Here is a 19,328-nt window from a genome sequence, read left to right on the forward strand (position 1 = left end):
ATCATTGAGAAGTTTCTTCGGAAATTCCTCAAGAAATTCCTTCAAAAATGTATTGCGGAACTCCTACGAAAACTTGAGAAACTTCTTCAAACATACCATCACAAACACATTTGGGGATTATGTGAGAAAATCCTAAGGAAATTTTTTGAGGACAACCGTCAAAAATTTTTGGAGGAATTCATTCGGAAATATTTGGAGGTATTTCAAGGCAAATCCATAAGAAATTTCTTTGGAAATTCCGGTAGGGGTTTCTTTGGAAATTCGTAGAGGAATTCCTTCGGAAATTCAGGAGAAATTCTTTGAAAATTCCTGGAAGAATTCCTACGAAAATTCTTGGACAAACTCCTCCGGAAACTCATGGAGGAATTCTTCGGGAAAATCCTGGAGGAATTCCCTCGGAAATTCTTGGAGGAATTCCTTCGAGAATTCGTGGAGGATTTCCTTCGGGAATTTCTGGCGAAATTTCTTCGGAAATTCCTGGAGTAATTGCTTCGGGAATACCTGGAGAAATTCTTTCCTTCGGAAATTTATGAAGGAATTCCTTCGGAAATTCCAGGAGGAATTCCTTCGGATATTGCAGAAGGAATTTCTTTGAAAATTCCTGGAGGATCTGCTTCGGAAATTCCTGAAGGATTTTCTCCGGAAATTTCTGAAGAAATTCATCCGGAAATTCATGGAGGAATTTCTCAGGAAATTCCTGGAGGAATTCCTTCGGAAATTCATGGAGAAATTCCTTCGGAAATTCCAGGAGGACATCCTTTAAAAATTCCAAGAGGAATTCCTTTGAAAATTCCTAGAAGAATTTCTTCGGAAACTCTTGGAGGAATTCCTCCGGTAATTCCTCGAGGAATTTATTCGGAAATTCGTGGAGGAATTCTGTCGGCAAATTTCTGGAGGAATTCCTTCGGAAATTCATGGAGGCATTCCTTCGGAAAATCCTTTAGAAATTCCTTGGCAAAATTCCTGGAGGAATTTGTTCGGCAATTCATGGAGGAATTCCAACGAAAATTCATGAAGGGATTTCTTCGGACATTCATGAAGGAATTCCTTCGGAAATTCCAGGAGGAAATCCTTTGAAAATTCCAAGAGGAATTCCCTTGAAAATTCCTGGAAGAATTCCTTCGGAAATTCCTGGAGGAATTCCTCCGGAAATTCCTAGAGTAATTCCTCTAGAAATTTGTGGAGGAATTTTTCTGAAATTTCCTGGAGGAATTTCTCCGGAAGTTCCTGGAGGATTTCCCTCGGAAATTCCTGGAGGAATTGCCACGGAAATTCCTGGAGGATTTCTCTCGGAAATACATGGAGGAATTCATTCGGAAAATCCTGAAGGAATTCCTTCGCAAAATTCCTGGTGGAATTACATCGGAAATTCATGGAGAAATTCCTTTGGAAATTTCCAATGGAATTTCTGAAGGAATTCTTCCTGGAATTTCCAAAAAAAAAATCCTACAGGAATTTCCAAAAGAGTTTCTCTAGGAATTTCCAAAGGAATTCCTCCGGGAATTTTTAAAGAAATTCCTCCAAGAATTTCCGAAGGAATTCCTCCAGGAATTTCCAAAAAAAATGCTCCACGGATTTCAGAAGGAATGCATCCAAGAGATTCCGGAGGGATTTCTCCAGGAATTTCCGAAGAAATTCCCCTAAGAATTTCCGAAAGAATTCCTGCAGGAATTTCCAAAGGAATTCCTCCATGAATCTTCAAATGAATTCGTCCAGCAATTTCCGAAGGAATTCCTCCCGGAATTTCCGAAAGAATTCCTCCAGGAATTTTTGAAGGAATTCCTAACGGAATTTCTAAAGGAATTCCTCCATGAATTTTCGAGGGAATTCCTCTTGGAATTTCCAAAAATAAAATCCAAAAAGACTTTCCGAAAAAAAATCTCCAGGAATTTCCGAAGGAATACCTCCAGGAATTTCTGAAGGAATTCGTCCAGGTATTTCCGAAAGAATACCCCCAGGAATTCCTTCGGAATTTCCGAAGGAATTCTTCCAGTAATTTCCGAAGAAATTATTCCAGCAATTTCCGAAGGAATTCCTCCAGGAATCATAAAAAGCATTCCTCTAAGAAGCTTAGAATGATTTTTTTCCAGGAATGCCCTAAGCAATTCATCCAAGGATTTTCTCAGGAATTTCTCTTTAGATTTCTGAAAGAATTCCTCCAGAAATTTCCGGAGGTATTCATGCAAGATTTTTCGAGGGAACTCCCCAAGGAATTCCTCCAGAAATTTCCGAAGGAATTCCTTCAGGAATTTCCGAACGAATTCTTCCAGGAATTTGTGAAGAGATTCCTCCAAGAATTTTGGAAGGAATTCCTTCTGGATTTTTTAAAGGAATTCATCCAGGATTTTTTGAAGGAATAGCTTCAGGAATTTCCGAAGCAATTCCTCCCGGAATTTCCGAAAGAATTTGTAAAGAAATTCCTTCTGGAATTTCCGAATGAATTCCTCCTGGAATCTTCAAAGGAATTCGTCCAGCAATTTCCGAAGGAATTCCTCCCGGAATTTCTGAAAGAATTCCTCCAGAAATTTCCGAAAGTATTCATCCAAGATTTTTCGAAGGACCTCGCAGAGGAATTTTCGATGGAATTCCTCCAGCAATTTCCGAACGAAGTCCTTCAGGAATTTTCGATGGAATTTCTCCAGAAATTTCCGAAGGAATTCTTCCAGGATTTTGCGAAGGGATTCCTCCAAGAATTTTGGAAGGAATTCCTCCAGGAATTTCCAATGGAATTCGTCCAGCAATTTCCGATTGAATTCTTTCAGGAATTTCCGAAAGAATTCCTCCAGGAATTCCTAAAGGAATTTCTCCTGGAATTTCCGAATGAATTCCTCCGGGAATCTCCAAAGGAATTCGTTCAGCAATTTCCGAAGGAATTCCTCCCGAAATTTCTGAAAGAATTCCTCCAGGATTTTTTTGAAGGAATTCCTAATGGAATTTCCGAAGGAATTCCTCCAGTAATTTCCGAAAGAATTGCTTCAGGATTTTCCGAAGGAATTCTGCTAGGAATTTCCGACGGTATTCCTCCAGGAATTTCAAAAAAAATCTTAAAAGAATTTCCGAAAAAAATCCTCCAGGAATTTCTGAAGCAATTCCTCCAGGAATTTCCGAAGGAATTCCTCCAGGAATTTCCAAAAGAATTCGTCCAGCAATTTCCGAAGAAATTCCTCCAGTAATTGCCGAAGAAATTATTGCAGGAATTTCCGAAGGAATTCCTCCTGGAATTTCCAATGAAATTCGTCCAGCAATTTCCGAAGGAATTCCTCCCGGAACTTCCGAAAGAATTCCTCCAGGAATTCCTAAAGGAATTCCTCCTTGAGTTCCATAGGAATTCGTCGAATATTTCTGAAAAAAATCCTACACGACTTTCCGAAGGAATTCCTCCAGGACTTTCCGAAGGAATTCCTCCAGGAATTTTCAATGACATTCGTTCAGCAATTTCCGAAAGAATTCCTCCAGGAATTTCCAAAAGTATTCCTTCAGGAAGTTTGGAATTATTTTGTTCAGGAATTTCGTAAGGAATTCACCTAAGGATTTCCTCACGAATTTCTCTATGGATGTCTGAAAGAATTCCTCCAGGAATCTCTAAAGGTATTCATCCAAGATTTTCCCAAAGAACTGCCCAAGGAATTTCCGAAGGAATTCCTCCAGGTATTTCCGAAGCAATACCCTCAGGAATTTTCGAAGATATTCCTCCAAGAATTTCCGAAGGAATTCCAGCATACATTAAAAAAAATTTTACTAGTCAAAAACAACTCTGATCATCTAAGTTTTTCGGTTAAGTTAGAATTTAGTTGCTCGGCCAAGGGGGGGGCCACGGCCCCCCCTGCCCCCCCCTGGCTACGCCCTTGATGGGAAAGGAAGATTAGTTGGACACCTATAAAAGGTATGTAGACAACTCTACGTCCTTTCAGGCCAAGAATGGCAGGGGAATGTTGGGTACTTGCGTGAATTCCAGTACTTTCGAGACGAATTTATTGACTTCTAGTGCGTATACCAAACGACCATCAGCAATATCATTAAACACAGAAATCACACTAAATTGGAGGCAAATTCCGGCACTCCGATGGGAATAAGAGAACCTCTCATAACAATCGCGAATTATCGGATGATCAATTTGCAAACACTTTCCTATGAAAAACTACCAGCCGTTCAGGGGTCAGCTTAGCGCACATAAAATCTCGACTTGGGAAATCATTGAAAGGACACTAATTGTACTAATTACTAAATGACTTTGCATATGCATAATTGAAGACCAATTATAACTACACACTTCCATAACTAATTGCGATTCACGCGTCAATTGATATAAACACAAACAACTTTATGTACAAAATGTTAATGTTCCACTGAGTGGTTGAAACGATTAACCACTAAAATTTCATAGGTGCTACCTAACGTACGCTTACGAGCGAACACAATTTCCGTCAAACTAGTATACTTCAGCACATAACAAGCAACCATCAACTTAATTGCCTTGTTATAGGGGACCAAAATTGAAAATGAGAAACGACGAAGTGTATGGTGACAGTATCATCCAACACAGCACGCTCTGATGAGATCAATGATGAGATGAGAGCAAAAAATCTTCGTCAGAAACCAAGCTACTGGCTGGTGAGGCCTTATCACTTTAATTACTGGGCTGTCTTTTGATCTTGGTCTAACCATGCTATCAATAATCAAATTAATGGTTTCGGTTATCGGATTGATGGTGAGTTGATTGTTCGTGTTGGGTAGCAATTTAAGAGTCGATAGCAAGTTTGGCTCGACTTATCTTGATTGCAATGCAAACACGGAAATGATATTTTTTTAGTGAATGTCGCTTCCTAAAGTGGAGTTAATGATTGCATTAGAGTGTACTATACTGTACTGCTGAATAAATAAAGTGGACATCCTAAAAATTCCGTGGCCGTTGCCGTGCCAATTTATCTACTCATCAACAAGTCGATAAACGAACCTCCAACGACAAACCGGCAAAAACCATAATAAAAATAAAAAAGAAACAAACAGAGAAGAAAAGACCGTCTTAAGTTGATTGCCAGTGACAGACAATTCCACTTTCCTGCCGGTACCTGCATTAAGTTAAGCAAAAGCCGTACTTCCCCCTTCCCAGATAGCGAAACGACGAAAAACGTTTCCAGTCGCAGCACATCGCTGGATGTACTAAGCCACTTCGGAGCGTTTCATTTATTCGATAAAACGTAATTACATTTCCTTTTCGTATCTTCTCGTTTCATTTCCCAACCTAACCATCTTCTCTTTTTCCTGCTCCGTTTCTTCTCTTTTTTTTCATTCAAGGTATCGTTAAGCATATCCATCCTGCTGTCGTTGACTGTGTTCTTCTTGCTGCTGGCGGAAATCATTCCACCCACCTCGCTGGTGGTGCCACTGCTGGGGAAATTTGTGCTTTTCACCATGATCCTCGATACATTCAGGTAAGCCGATTTTCCCCACAATTTCCTATCCACACAAACCACTACACGACTAGATACCGACTGACTGACTGGGACTGGAGATGAGGCTGGTACTGGGATTGGTACTGGAACTGGGGAGGGCCACTGCTTGTCGGGCGGGAGTCTGTCTGGGAGCGCTTCAGTGCGGCCGGAGAAGTGTACCGGTGAATGTGCGCACACAAATAATTAATTTTATTTTACGCCTAATTGAATTTTTCCGCACCCAATGTTACACCTCTTGTGGTAGTGTTTCTCAATTAAATGGCAAATTAAGTTTACTAATGCTTGGTAATTCTCATTTGATGCTTTGTTAAGACGTTCCTGCATTACCGATGTGAGTATGTGATGCATATTTTACACACAATTCATATTGTTGCCAGGGCCCGTGGCGTGCCCAGTCAACCAGTGATCGCATAAGATGTTGCATAGGATGTTAAAGTGGAGGCAATATGCGTATATTTTATATGCGCCCAAATGGAGGCATGCACGCATATGGCCTCCTTTTTATCATGTTATGCAACATCTTACACGATTATTGGTTGGCTGGGTGATGGCCATACGTTTGCTTCATAAGCGGATGGTCATGGGTACGATACCAGCCCCGGCGCTTGCAATTTTTCGTCAGTTGCTCTTCCCCCCAAGTGCAGCTGACACCTGACCTTCTTCGGAGCATATAGCTCTAATCAACGGTAAATTCTTCTCGGATATAACCAATGTCCGCACATACCGCAGTGTTAATACAGATTCGGATCACTACTTAGTCGATGTATACATGCGCTCAAAATCTTCGACGGTAATTACCACGCGTCGAAGACGAACGCCGCGGCTCAACATCGAGCGACTGCGTAACGAAGAAGTGGCACAAGCCTACGCACAGCAGTTAGCAGTGGCCCTACCAACGAAGAGCAGCTTGGCGCAGCTACACTTGCAGACGACTGGAGGGGTATTCGATCCGCCATAGGTAGTACCTCCAGCTGCAGCACTAGGCTTCGCGACTCCGTATCACAAAAACGACTGGTACGACGGCAAATGTGGAACGAGAAGAATGCAGCATGGGCGAGAACGCTGCAACACAGTACGAGAGCGAACGAGGCACGTTATAGACAGGAGCGGAACAAGCAGAACTCAGTCTTTCGGAGGAAGAAGCGCCAGCAGGAAGAACGAGATCGTGAGCGATGGAAGAGCTGTATCGCGCTAAGGACACACGGAAGTTCTATGAGAAGCTGAACCGCTCGCGCAGAGGCTTTGTGCCACACGCCGACATGTGCCGAGACAATCACGGGAATCTGCTCATGCGCGAGCGTGAGGTGGTCGAGAGATGGCGGCAGCATTACGATGAACACCTTATTGGCGACATTGCAAGCATCAACGATGGCGTGCTAACAGATCTATATTAACGTGCGCAGGACGAAAGATTTCCAGCTCCTAACCTCCAAGAGATTGAGAAGGAGGTTGGTTGGTTGAAAAACAATACTGGATCATAACCAAGATTTGGGAGGAGGAAGTATTACCGGAGGGATGGATGGGAGGTATCGTGTGACTCATCTACAAAAAGGGCGACATGTTAGATTGCGGGAACTATCACGCGATCACACTACAGAGCGCTCCCTACAAGATACTCTCAAATGTTATGCCGTCATCTATCACCGATTGCAAGAGAGCTCGTGGAACAATATCAGGCTGGACTCATGGGTGAACGCGCTACAACGGACCAGATGTTCGCATTCCGCCAGGTGTTGCAGAACGTGTCCACGGTCAGATGGCATTCGGCCAAACAGCATTCGGCCAAACGGCATTCGGCCAAATGCCCGGACACCCGAACAAACGAAGAATCCAGCAGAGATCTCTACAGCAGTCGGCCATGGCTACGTCCTCTCCTCTTCTTGGCGTAACGTCCTCACTGGGACAAAGCCTGCTTCTCAGCTTAGTATTCTATGAGCACTTCCACAGTTATTAACTGAGAGCTTCCCTTGGAGCTTCCTCTGCCAATGACCATTTTCCATGTGTATATCGTGTGGCAGGCACGAAGATACTCTATGCCCAAGGAAGTCAAGGAAATTTCCTTTACGAAAAGATCCTGGACCGACCGGGAATCGAACCCGTCACCCTCAGCATGGTCATGCTGAATACCCGTGCGTTTACCGCCTCGGCTATATGGGCCATGGCTACGTACTCAGCTTCGATACTACTAGTGTTACATTATCGTGATTTCTTGCATTCTATCCGATCATACCTCCAGCATAGCAGAACAAGAAACCAGATGTTGATTTGCGGTCCTTGGAATCTCCTGCCCAATCAGCATCAACGAACACATCCAGTTGATCGTACATATATGGACCAGTAGGCCTGTGCCAAAAAGGGAGAAAAAAAAATCGTACGTCTCTGCTGTGATACATTTTGTTTGTTACCAGATTCACGAAACGGTATGCTTTCTGACAATCTGAGTATCCAACAAACGTGAGCTTCATTCCTTTTAGCTGCAACCTGGTTCTCTTCTGGTCTGGGATGCACAAACGCACTGCTTCCAAAAACGTGTAAGTATTTCAAATTCGCCTTCTTACCGTACCAGACTTTAAACGGCGTTTTCACGGTAGCTTGGGTTGATAGTAGATTCTGAATATGTGTGGCGATGTTGATAGATTCTGCACAGTACCTACATGTTTCGAGATTCTACAGATTTCTCCAGTGAAATTTACTTCAGCACCTTTTCTCTGTTGGCTTTACAACTGGCAACAGATTTGCTTCCAACTTCGGAACATGTAGAACGACCGTGACTGTTACCTGCTTCTCGCCATTGTCCACCACGCAACCGAACCTTTTCCAGAAACACCAACTTCACTTCCGTCAGCTAGCGTACTGTCAATCCGGAGCATGTTTCGTACTGCTTGAAAAAGTTTCTGTCTGGGCACATGTGGGTACTAGCACTGGAATCCACGACCGAAGAATCAATCGTATTCGGTTCATTACGTGTCGCGAAGCAAAACGCTGAGCATCCCTCGGGACGGTCATCTTTCTTCACGGTTCTCGCTTTCTGGACTTTCGCCGGAATTCGTCAACACCTTCGCATTGGATTGCACACGACAGTATTTCTTGACATGACCAGGTTTTCCACAGCTATGGCAGATTATTTGCTTCCTCGAGGACTCCACAGCGATTCTGCCCGCGATGGATATCTTTGGCGCTTCATGGATTCGTCCTTCACAAGGTCCATGGTTAACTTTCCATCCGAGCGTCTCTCCAAAGCTGTTAGTTAGGGTATCATACAATGCCAGTAGGCTCATCAATACCATCGCGACCATTAACCCGGAGTTCAGCTTCTGACCAGCGTTCAAAAGGCTAGAGAAAAGTTCATCCATTTCTGGAAGATGCTGTTCCATATCGTCACCATCCCGGAGCTGTAATTGGCAAATCTGCTTCAGTAACGTGACTCGAGACGTGAGGTACACACTCTGATGATGTTTCATCGAAGCTTCCCATGTTTCTCTGGCAGTTCAACAATCCCGAATGATCGAATGTTGATTATCTTCAACGAACAGGGCAATAGCCGCCCTGGCCTTATCGTCTCCCTGCTTCCATTTGTTCGTGACCGGATTGGGTACCTCCTCCGAGGTGTGCTTCCACAACCCTTTGCGAATCAGCAGTATTTCAATTCTGAATCTCCAGGCTTCGTAATTGGCGTTATTCAGGCGTTCCATCATGAGCTTGTTTGCGGCCATCTTGAAAACGAACCCAAAGTTCCGAAAAATCTTTCGAGATTTCTAGAATGTCAACTTCAAAATCTTCATCTTCAGTTAAGGCCCATAACCTCTTAGTTGGTTGAGATGTCGTAGATCGTAATTAAAACTTCTTTATGGTTTAACTGTTCAACAACGAATGACTCTCTTTTTTGCAAGCTCTCATATTTATACCCCTACATGACTTTCTGGTTATTATTTTCGATAATGCAGAGGTATTTCGTTGCCTACTCAACTCTTTCAACACTCGCCACCCCAAATTTCAATCGACGGTGATGGAATCAAGGCGGCTGAAGAATTCGTGTACTTGGGCTCACTGGTGACCACCGACAGCGACACCAGCTGAGAAATTCAGAGACGCATTGTGGCAGGAAATCGTGCTTACTTTGGACTCCGCGGAATTGTACGATCGAACAAAGTTCGCTCGTACGAAGATAACTATCTACAAAACGCTGATCCGGCCGGTAGTCTTCTATGCGCACGAAACATGGACTCTACGTACAGAGGACGAACACCCCTTTGGAGTTTTCGAACGGAAGGTGTTGCGTTCCATCCACGCCGGAGCGTAGATGGAAGACGGGACTTGAAAAAGAAAAATGAACCACGATGGGATATGGTGGATGGGTTACATCATCAGGATGTCGGATAGCATCCCGACTAAAATGGTTCTCGAAAGTCATGTGGTCAAAGAAGATGTAGTGCGGAGCGAGCTAGGTGGGTCGACCCGACCAAGTGGAGAACGATTGTCGGACCCTTCGCAGAATGTGGAACTAGATTTGCACAGCCATGAATCAAGTAAAGTGGAGACGACTCGCGACTCCTACGTACAGCAGAGGACACTCAGGTCACGTAGTTCTCAACCTGAAAATCAACCACTTGATGCATGCAAATAACGAACGCGACACAATGGGGATGGGTTCAAATGTTTAACTATTCGCAATTTTTATTCGGTACTATCTAATCTTCAATTTGCACTCACTGATCGGTAGCTCTACTTACACACGGTGGACCTGCACGGCCGTAGCGTCAGGATCCCAGCACGATCCTGCCGGAGTGGGAGGGTGATTCCAGCACCTTTCCGGAGTGGGAATAAGCAGCGATTCCGAGACTATTGCTTGCCGGGTTGGTGGCTAAACCGACGAGATTGACCGTGTGGTGACGGACGGTCGTGGACTGCTGGGGTGGCAAGCAGTCCTAACTGACCCCTGGGAGGCGTGGGCCACGTGGTTGAGGAGTAACAAACCACTAGGCGGTGGTATACTAGCTTGCGGTACACTTTCTTCAAACGTGGATCTATCTATATCACACGCGGAGTTCGAACACTTGAGCTGAGCGAGTCTTAGCTCCTTAACAATTAGCTCACTATAACACTCAACGTTCTTCGTAACTTACTTTTAGCACTTGCAAAGTAACTCGCCAAACTTCACTTTTTGAAATCCCAGGATCAAGAGAGTTCTCCTCAATTGGGAGGGGCCTTATATAGCTCAGTAGGCGGAAGTCGATATAATCACTCGATCGGTTTGTCTACCTCCCCATTCGGTCACGTGCTTCCTCGGGTTTTGTGCTCTTCGTGAATTTCAGCCGAAGTACGATCGTAGGTAGATTTCTGGAGGTTCATAGAGCCGAGCAGTAGAGGGCTACCATCTTCGAAAGTGATGTGCTTCTATCATCAATCTATCGTGAACGTACCTCAATCCATAATATTTAAATCGATTGTTTTTTTGCATATAATCCTAGGCATTATTTGCATGTGGGAAATTTACATTTAATGACATATTTATTTGTAGGCAAAACTATCATCAAATTTTTAAATTCCAAGTTGTGAACTCTTGAAGAGGTTACAATGTCCTCCTCCTCGAGGAAAAATTACACAATTTTGGGTAATTTTTCGTCTATCATCGTGTAGTGTATAATCAATTTCAAAATTATTTACACCAATGTGTAGTAGGTCCGGATCTAATATTGTACTTATATCCATTGTTCAAAGGTTTTTTTCGATACACATTTGTTTTTAAATCATCCTTGGTAACGATACGATTAGTTCATTCTATTTACCCTTTTCTGAGAAAACATGTCTCTATCAAAGTGCGTTTTAATCTACTCCCTCACTTTAAGAGGAAAACTATTACTCGGCATGTTTCATGATTACTGGTGCATTCTATATTATTAATCCCATTCACACATTCATTCATCTGCATTTCAAACGGGTACCCTTCCCAATCTCATTCATTCACACATTCACACAACTTTAACCTATCTTACTACTATCTGTACATGGGCTAGCTCTAAGAGATCATAGATATTACGGTACCATAGACGCCATCATCTTATGGTGAAACTTAATCAATCACTAATTAAGTTGTAAGGAGGATTTTCTATTTCAGACACAGACGGAAAAATAATTTGATTTATTGCGAAATTAAATTTAAAATCGGTGCCCAATTCGAACTCATGGCCACATGTACGAGATGTGAGCCGATGATCAAGTTCGAAGATCTATCAAACCTAATGACAATCGTTCACATTTGTTTGCATTTATTTCTCAAAACCACATCAATTTTCATCTTCAGGGGAAAATTGTGAAAACTCTATTTATGGAAATCGTGACACGGTTTTCGAACTTGCTACTGTTTCTAACGCTTGCTCTCGTTTGTTTTCTTTTAGTTAGTCGCTGATTCATAGGATCCAGACAAACGATCTAACCGGAGCTGTTTTGTTTACAGACAACTATAATGATCGAGTTCATTCGAGGATTACCAATTAATTTCGTCGCCACCGTTCGTATAGTGACGGTTAAATAGCGTAGAATAATGTACGAATTAAGCAGGTTTGAGATGAGATGCATGCCAGATTCCTAAGGATTTACCATTCGGGTCCATGATCTCGTAGGCCGAAGATCCTAACTTAGCCTTTACCTGAGCAGGCAGATACATAGAACCATATGTTGCGTTGTAGTTTTGTGCCGCACTTGATTGTTTCATGTTTCTGTAGTAAACATTCTGTCCAAGTTCAAAACTCTTTGCAGGATGACGATGTCTGAGATTGTATCTTTGCTTTCCAGACTCATACGCATCTTTTAGATTCTTTTCTACGATAACGTAGATTTTCTCAAACAACTTTCTTTGAGTATCGAAACGTTGCTCACGCGTTTGATCCTGATCGGATGGTGGGCTCTTATGATCGGATCCTTTTATAAACAGTTCGTGACCGTGAGTGATGAAAAAGGGTGTCATCTTGGTCACTGAATGAACTGAGGAATTCAAAATAGTTTCTATTTCTGACAGTTTAGAAGCCCACAATCGTTGGTCTTCTTTTACGTAGGTTCTAATAGCCGCGTTTACGGTGCGATCTACCCGCTCAACGGGATTCGCTTGACAGTGGTACTTGGCGTTAAGCCAGTGCCGAATATTGAAACGATTGCTTTCGATAGGAAGCATGAGGCGTTATCAGTTATGATTACTTCAGGTGTAGAATTCCTGAAGAACCACTGATCGCGAACTATAGTGCATTATGAGGCACTATCGACCTTTCGTACGGGAGTTAGCATGATCCACTTACTGTAAAGATCTAACATGACTAAAATATGTTGGTGGCCTTTTTTACTACGTGGCAAAGGACCAATAAAATCGATCGCTATTATCTGTCACGAACGTTTAGTGATTCTTTGGTCGCCCATTAAGGGGACCACGGGCACGGAAGCATTTTTGACTTCCTTACAAGTCGTACAATTTTGTATGTACTCGCGAACTTCGTTAGCTAGTCCTGGCCAGAAGTAGCGCTGTCTTATACGATCAATGGTCTTGTCTTCTCCAAGATGCATTGACTCATCGTGGTTTTCGTGAATAATGGTTTCCCGGTCCAAGACTGGTGGAACAAGTTTCCACTCGTACCGGTGGTCGTAGGGTAGGTTCGGAGTTGAAACAAATTTTAGAAGATTGCCGTCCTCTATTCGGATATCAACCTAATCGTCTGGGTTGTTCTTAACGTCTTCTATGATTTTATCATACCAAGCCGACGCAGAACGAGTTGTAACGACACCAACGCTTCTGGAAAGAGCATCTGGGACGATGTTGTCCCTTCCCTTCCTATGTTGAATGGTCATATCGTACTGTTGCAAGGTTAAACACCACCTACTACAGCGAGAAGCGGTTTTCCACTTTGTGGTCATAATATGCGTTAGGGCGGAGGAGTCCGTTATTAACGTGAAGTGGGCGCCCTCAACATACCCTCGGAAGGCTTCGATAGCTAACAAAGCCGCTAACGTCTCCTTTTCGCACGCGTGATAGTTGCGTTGCGGGGTTGTTAATTTATGCGAAAAATAAGCTATTACTCGCTCGGAGCCATCTTGCTCTTGGGTAAGAATACCGGCTACAGCAACATCGCTGGCGTCGGTTTGTATACAAAATTCTTTAGTGAAATCTGGGCTCACAAGAATGGGTGCAGATATGAGCATTTCTTTGATGGTACAAAAAGCATCTTCAGCTTGCTCATTCCATCCCAACACTTTGCTTTTTGTTTTCAAAAGCTCTGTTAATGGGGCTGTGACGCCACTAAAATTTTGAATAAATCTACGGTAGTAGTTACTCATTCCTAAAAATCGGCGTAACTTGGTTATGGTTGTTGGTCGTTCATAATCAACAACGGCCTTAGTTTTATCGGGATTCGGTCTTAAACCCTTTGCTTTCATAACCAAGAAACGGTAATTCTTCTACTCCAAATTTAGACTTTTCTAAATTAATTGCGAGGTTTGCGGCCCGTAGACGGCGCGCGACCTCCTGGAGCAGCTCTATATGCTCTTCTAACGTCTCACTCACGATGACTATGTCATCAAGGTAGACGAATACTCGTGGTTCCAGTTCACCATGCCCTAAGACTTGGTCCATAAGACGGGACAGTGTCGCCGGACTATTAACCAAGCCAAAGGGCAGGCGGGTGAACTGGAACATGCCTCTGCCTTGTATGCTAAAGGCTGTGTATCGGCGTGAGGATGCTTCTAATGGAATCTGTAAAAATGCTTCAGATAGGTCGATGGTGCTAAGGTATTTAGCTTTCGGTAGCTGACCCAGAATTCTACCGGGATGAGGAAGGGGGTAAGCATCCCTTACTGTACGCTCGTTTATCTTCCTGGCGTCTAGGCATAAACGAACTTTTCCCGTAGGTTTTATAACCGGGACTACGTTAAGTGACCAATCCGAATGACATCTTTCGATGATGCCAATTTTGAGCATTCGATCCAGTTCATCGGAAACCTTTTGTTGGATCTTGATCCAACCGTCTGAAATCCGTTTTTTTGACAGAACGGACAATTTTGGGTATCGAACCCTTTAAACCCGCACAATCTGCAAAAAAGACCTTTAACCGATCGACACTGCTCAACACTGTGATTGATCATTAGGAAAAAAATGCACTGATCTAGTTGAGGAGGTTTACGTGCTGAAATTAAAGTGTCGAGAGATCTGATATTTTTAGAATTTCCCTCTTGTGGGTTTGAAGAGGTTACAATATGTTATTTTGCTGCTATTCTTTTCTGCTCGGGAACTGTATATCCGCCTGAAACGTGAAGCAGCATAGGTCGGACTGATGGTGAACGCGTCAAAAACGAGGTACATGCTGGCAGGTGGGACTGAGTGAGACAGGACAAGCCTTGCCAGCATTGTTATGATAGATGGGGATATATTTGCGGTGATAGAGGAAGTCGTCTAACACGGTTCCTTACTAGCGGCTGACAATAACGTGAGCCATGAAATACGAAGGCGCATCATCAGTGGTACCTACTACGGACAACAGAAGAAACTGTGTTCAAAAAAGAGCCACCCAGCACCAAATGTACCATGTACAAGACCGGTAGTCCTCTACGGACACGAGACATGAACCTTGCTCGAAGAGGACCTATATGCACTCGGAGTTATCGAACAACGCGTGCTAAGGACGATCTTAGCTGGCGTGCAGGAGAACGGCGTGTTTCGGCGAAAGATGGACCTAGCTCGCTGCACTCTACGGTGAACCCAACATCGTGAAAGTGGAGAAAGCTGGACGGATAAGTTGGACATGGCATCTTGCAAGAATACCAGACAACAACTCTGCAAAGTTGGTGTTAGCTAATTACCATGCATTCAATGTTGAATTAAATAAGTAAAACAAAATATGAAAATGCCGAATATCTTTATGTTGGCAACACGGACCGACTCGTTCTGTATCACCCGTATCAGGAGAATGACAGGGACTGCTAGGTAGCTAAACATGTAAAGAGCGATAGCGAACGAGCTGACCGATAGGGCATGTTTTGAATCGCAGGCAAAAGGAGAAAGAAAAAGTTATTGAAAGCTACAAGTCACGTTTACATTTTTTCCTAAAATATTATATAAATTTGTTTTGCCTAATTGAATTTGTTTCTATATTTGAAATTTGTAAGTACCTACCTAAAATAAGTAATAAATGAACTTACGAACTAAACATATTATCATGCAGGGGCAGAAAACAAACAAAAATTCTAGTATCGATGTACCTAACAGATCGGCGGGTGCATATACGTAGGACTGATAATGTGAGTAAACCTAACCTAAACTTAGTGAAATAGTAATAAAATAACATTTACTTTTAGCTAAAAGCTAACTCAAAAGCTAAATCACGAGTTTGCTCGTAGAGGTCCGAAAACCATCCGCCCGGTGACAACAAACTTTTAGATTATCATCGATTTATTCTTAACCTCACGAGAGCGAGCTGAAATGAGCTCCAGTGGTGCTCAATGCATTATATGCCACCGACCAAACACTGCGGAGGCAAATATGGTACAATGCGACGGTTGTAGTCGCTGGTACCACTTCTCGTGCGCCGGGGTCGGCGACAGTATAGCGGATCCGGACAAAAGCTACCGGTGTGCATTATGCGAGCGGCGGGATTCTCATGCACCATCATCGTCTAAATCCACCACGTCAACGACCGCCAGTCAACGAGAAGCTCGACTCCAATTGGAAATGCAGCGCTTGGCTGAGGAGAAAGCATTACAAGTGAAGCTGATGGCTGAAAGGGCAAAGCAGGATCAGGAATTGCAGGAGAAAGCTCTACAGCTCGATAAGGATCGACGAGAAAAAGCCATTGCAGATCTAGCGAAGCTAGAACAGGAGTATCTCGATCGTAAATTCAAGCTACTTCATGCGCGGTTGGACGGAGATGATCGTTCGAGTGTGATTAGCAGCGGATCAGACGAAGCAGTTGGCAAGGTTCGAGGTTGGATCAACAGCCATCCGGTCATCCTGGGTACCAAAACTGGTGAAAGCGCTCCCACTGGACCCACATCATAGACAATTGGCCTGGTCGAAACAGAACCGCAGCCTTCGGCTGGCGCGGCAGTTGCGGACAAGGTCAACGCAACTGGGGCTCATCCGAAATCATCAGACATCGTCATCTCGCCCATCTCCACCGGGCGGCATAATCGGAACTCCGACATAGCCCGTCCTCATATGCAATCAACCCCTCGGACTGCAGCAGCTCTGCAGCCGGCAGTAGACAGCAGCGAGTGCCAATCGGCACCAGTGCTAGCAACTTCGAACAGCGTTATCCATTCTCAGATGCCGGTGTCTATCTACCCAAGAGACGGTGGTTATTTCCGGGGTATTGGGCGAACTGGTATGGTCGGTCAAGTAGGTTCTGAAAATCCGTACGTTACCACTTCGTCCCTGGTAAGTACAACCAATTCAGAAACTACAGCTTGGGGAACTGTACAGCCAAATTACAGTTACAGTCAAATACCTTCGTCAAACGCAATCCCACAATCACGTCCTCAGTTAGGGTATGCAGATATATCTATGTATGTTCCTCCAACGAGCTTGAGAGCAAGTAACCTAGGTAATTATCCTCCCGGTTTTCTGAATCAAACGGTTTCACAAAATGCGAGCCTGTTTTCCACCTCGAACCCTACTGTACAAACCACTTCAACGATGTGGGGAAATCTGTACCCCGTATCATGTCCTCCGTTAGTGAGTGTTTCCAGCTACCAACCTCCTATCTCGTCAGTGCCGTTTCCACCATCGCAACCCCTATCACAGTCCCAACCACTGTGTGGTCCGAATGCTCAACAACTAGCGGCGCGGCACGTTGTTCCCAGGGAGCTTCCGTCTTTCTCTGGGAATCCGGCAGAGTGGCCACTTTTCTGGAGTAGCTCCGAAACGTCCACGCAAATGTGTGGGTACAACGATGCGGAGAATCTTATGCGGCTTCAGAGAAGTCTGAAAGGCGAGGCGAGAAAAGCAGTAAGCAGCTTTCTTCTTCACCCGGCAAACGTAGCCGATGTCCTCAATTCGCTTCGAATACTGTATGGGCGACCAGAGGCTATAGTCAATTCCTTGTTGGCTGAAGTTCGGGCAACTCCGGCTCCTCGGCCGGAAAAGTTAGAGAGTGTTGTTAGCTTCGGGTTGGCTGTTCGTAATTTTTGCGCGCATTTAGTTTCGACTGGTCAACAAACACACTTGACCAATCCAATGCTAATGCAGGAATTAGTCGAGAAACTCCCTGCCAATATAAAACTGGATTGGGCCTTGCATGCGCAGCGATTAGCCGACGTGGACTTGAGAGCCTTTGCGGACTACATGAACGTTATAATAACAGCAGCGAGTAGCGTTACATCGATTGGCGACAGTTCGTCGAAAGGGAAAGGGAAAGCTGTGGTGAATTCTCATATTTCAGAAGCCTCCAATTCGAAGATACGCGAGGAAAGAATCAGCAAGAAACCCGAAGCAACTGCTTCATCGGGAGGTGAACGACCATGTGTAGTCTGCAAGACAGTAGGCCACAAGCCTAAGGATTGCCGATTGTTCAAATCCAAGACGTTGGATGAAAGGTGGAAGACAACCCAGGAACTTCATCTTTGTAAGCGCTGCCTGTACCCACATGGAAAATGGCCGTGCAAAGCGGCAAACTGCAGCATCGAAGGCTGTCAGCAAAGGCATCATCGATTGCTGCATCCAGGGGATCCACGAACCGACGAAGAGCGACCAGCACCAGTGCCCGGCGTAGTTGCTGTCCACCAACAGCGCCATCATGTATTGTTCCGGATTATACCGGTCCTTCTTCACTCCAAGACCCGTTCCATTTCTACTTTTGCCTTTCTGGACAGTGGATCGGATTCCACTCTAATAGAGCAATCATTAGCGGATCAACTAGGAGTGAATGGGCCAACGACGCCCTTGTGTATGCAGTGGACCAACGGAGTGAAGCGCACAGAAGAAGAATCACAAACCGTCCAACTCAGCATTTCCGGCGCCGTTTCAGAAAAGCATTTCAAACTACGCAACGTTCAGACCGTCAACTCCATGGAGTTGCCACGACAATCAGTGTGTTACGATGAGTTGAAGGAGACGTTTCCGCATCTAAGGGGCCTTCCGATTCAAAGCTACACAAACGCAGTTCCCGGTATTCTGATCGGACTAGACAATACGAGATTGAAAACGACGCTGAAGCTACATGAAGGCCGCAAAAATGAACCTGTTGCCGCAAAAACACGACTTGGTTGGGTGCTATACGGACGATCTGGGAAAAAAAGTGAAGTTTCTGCGCAACGTGTTCTCCACCTCTGTACCAAAACTCGTGACGAAGAGCTACATGAGCTCGTCAAAAGTTTCTTCTCCGTAGAAAGTGCAGGAGTCGCAGTAACGGCAGCTGCCAAGTCAGCAGATGAACAACGGGCGTGGCAGATTCTGGAATCGACTACAAGACGAACCGAATCTGGAAGGTTCGAAACAGGACTTTTGTGGAAGTTTGATAGCGTGAAGTTTCCAGATAGCAGACCGATGGCGGAACGGAGACTAAAATGCCTTGAACGTCGATTATCAAAGTCCCCGGCACTCTATGACTGTGTAAGACTACAAATCAATGACTTCGTATCGAAAGGCTATGCGCACCAAATCACGCCGCAGGAGTTGGAAGATTCTGATCCAGGAAGGTCGTGGTTGCTTCCACTTGGCGTGGTCCAAAATCCCAAGAAGCCCAACAAGATTAGAGTCGTCTGGGACGCGGCTGCAACCGTAGAAAACATTTCGCTCAATTCGGTTCTTTTAAAAGGCCCGGACCTTCTGACGTCACTGCAATCAGTGTTGTGCAGATATCGACAACGAGAAATCGCCATCAGCGGCGATATTATGGAAATGTT

At 44.3% G+C, this 19,328-nt stretch overlaps 1 protein-coding gene across 6 annotated transcripts in view; it reads left to right on the forward strand.

Annotated features, from left to right (window-relative positions):
* Positions 1 to 19,328, forward strand: part of LOC109431392 (acetylcholine receptor subunit alpha-like) — a 681,325-nt gene that overhangs the window by 608,159 nt on the left and 53,838 nt on the right. For 5 of the 6 annotated variants that reach the window (XR_009996235.1, XM_062845640.1, XM_062845641.1 and 2 more), the window contains one exon: positions 5,296 to 5,432. Coding sequence is in view for 5 of the 6 variants with exons in the window: in XM_062845640.1 (XP_062701624.1) it covers positions 5,296 to 5,432 (137 nt within the window). In the remaining variant the exon portion in view is untranslated. Of the gene's footprint in view, positions 1 to 5,295; positions 5,437 to 19,328 lie in introns of those variants that run through there. The other variant, XM_062845643.1, reaches the window with a different exon arrangement.

Source organism: Aedes albopictus, chromosome 1 (genome assembly GCF_035046485.1).
Source record: "Aedes albopictus strain Foshan chromosome 1, AalbF5, whole genome shotgun sequence".
NCBI lineage: Eukaryota > Metazoa > Arthropoda > Insecta > Diptera > Culicidae > Aedes > Aedes albopictus.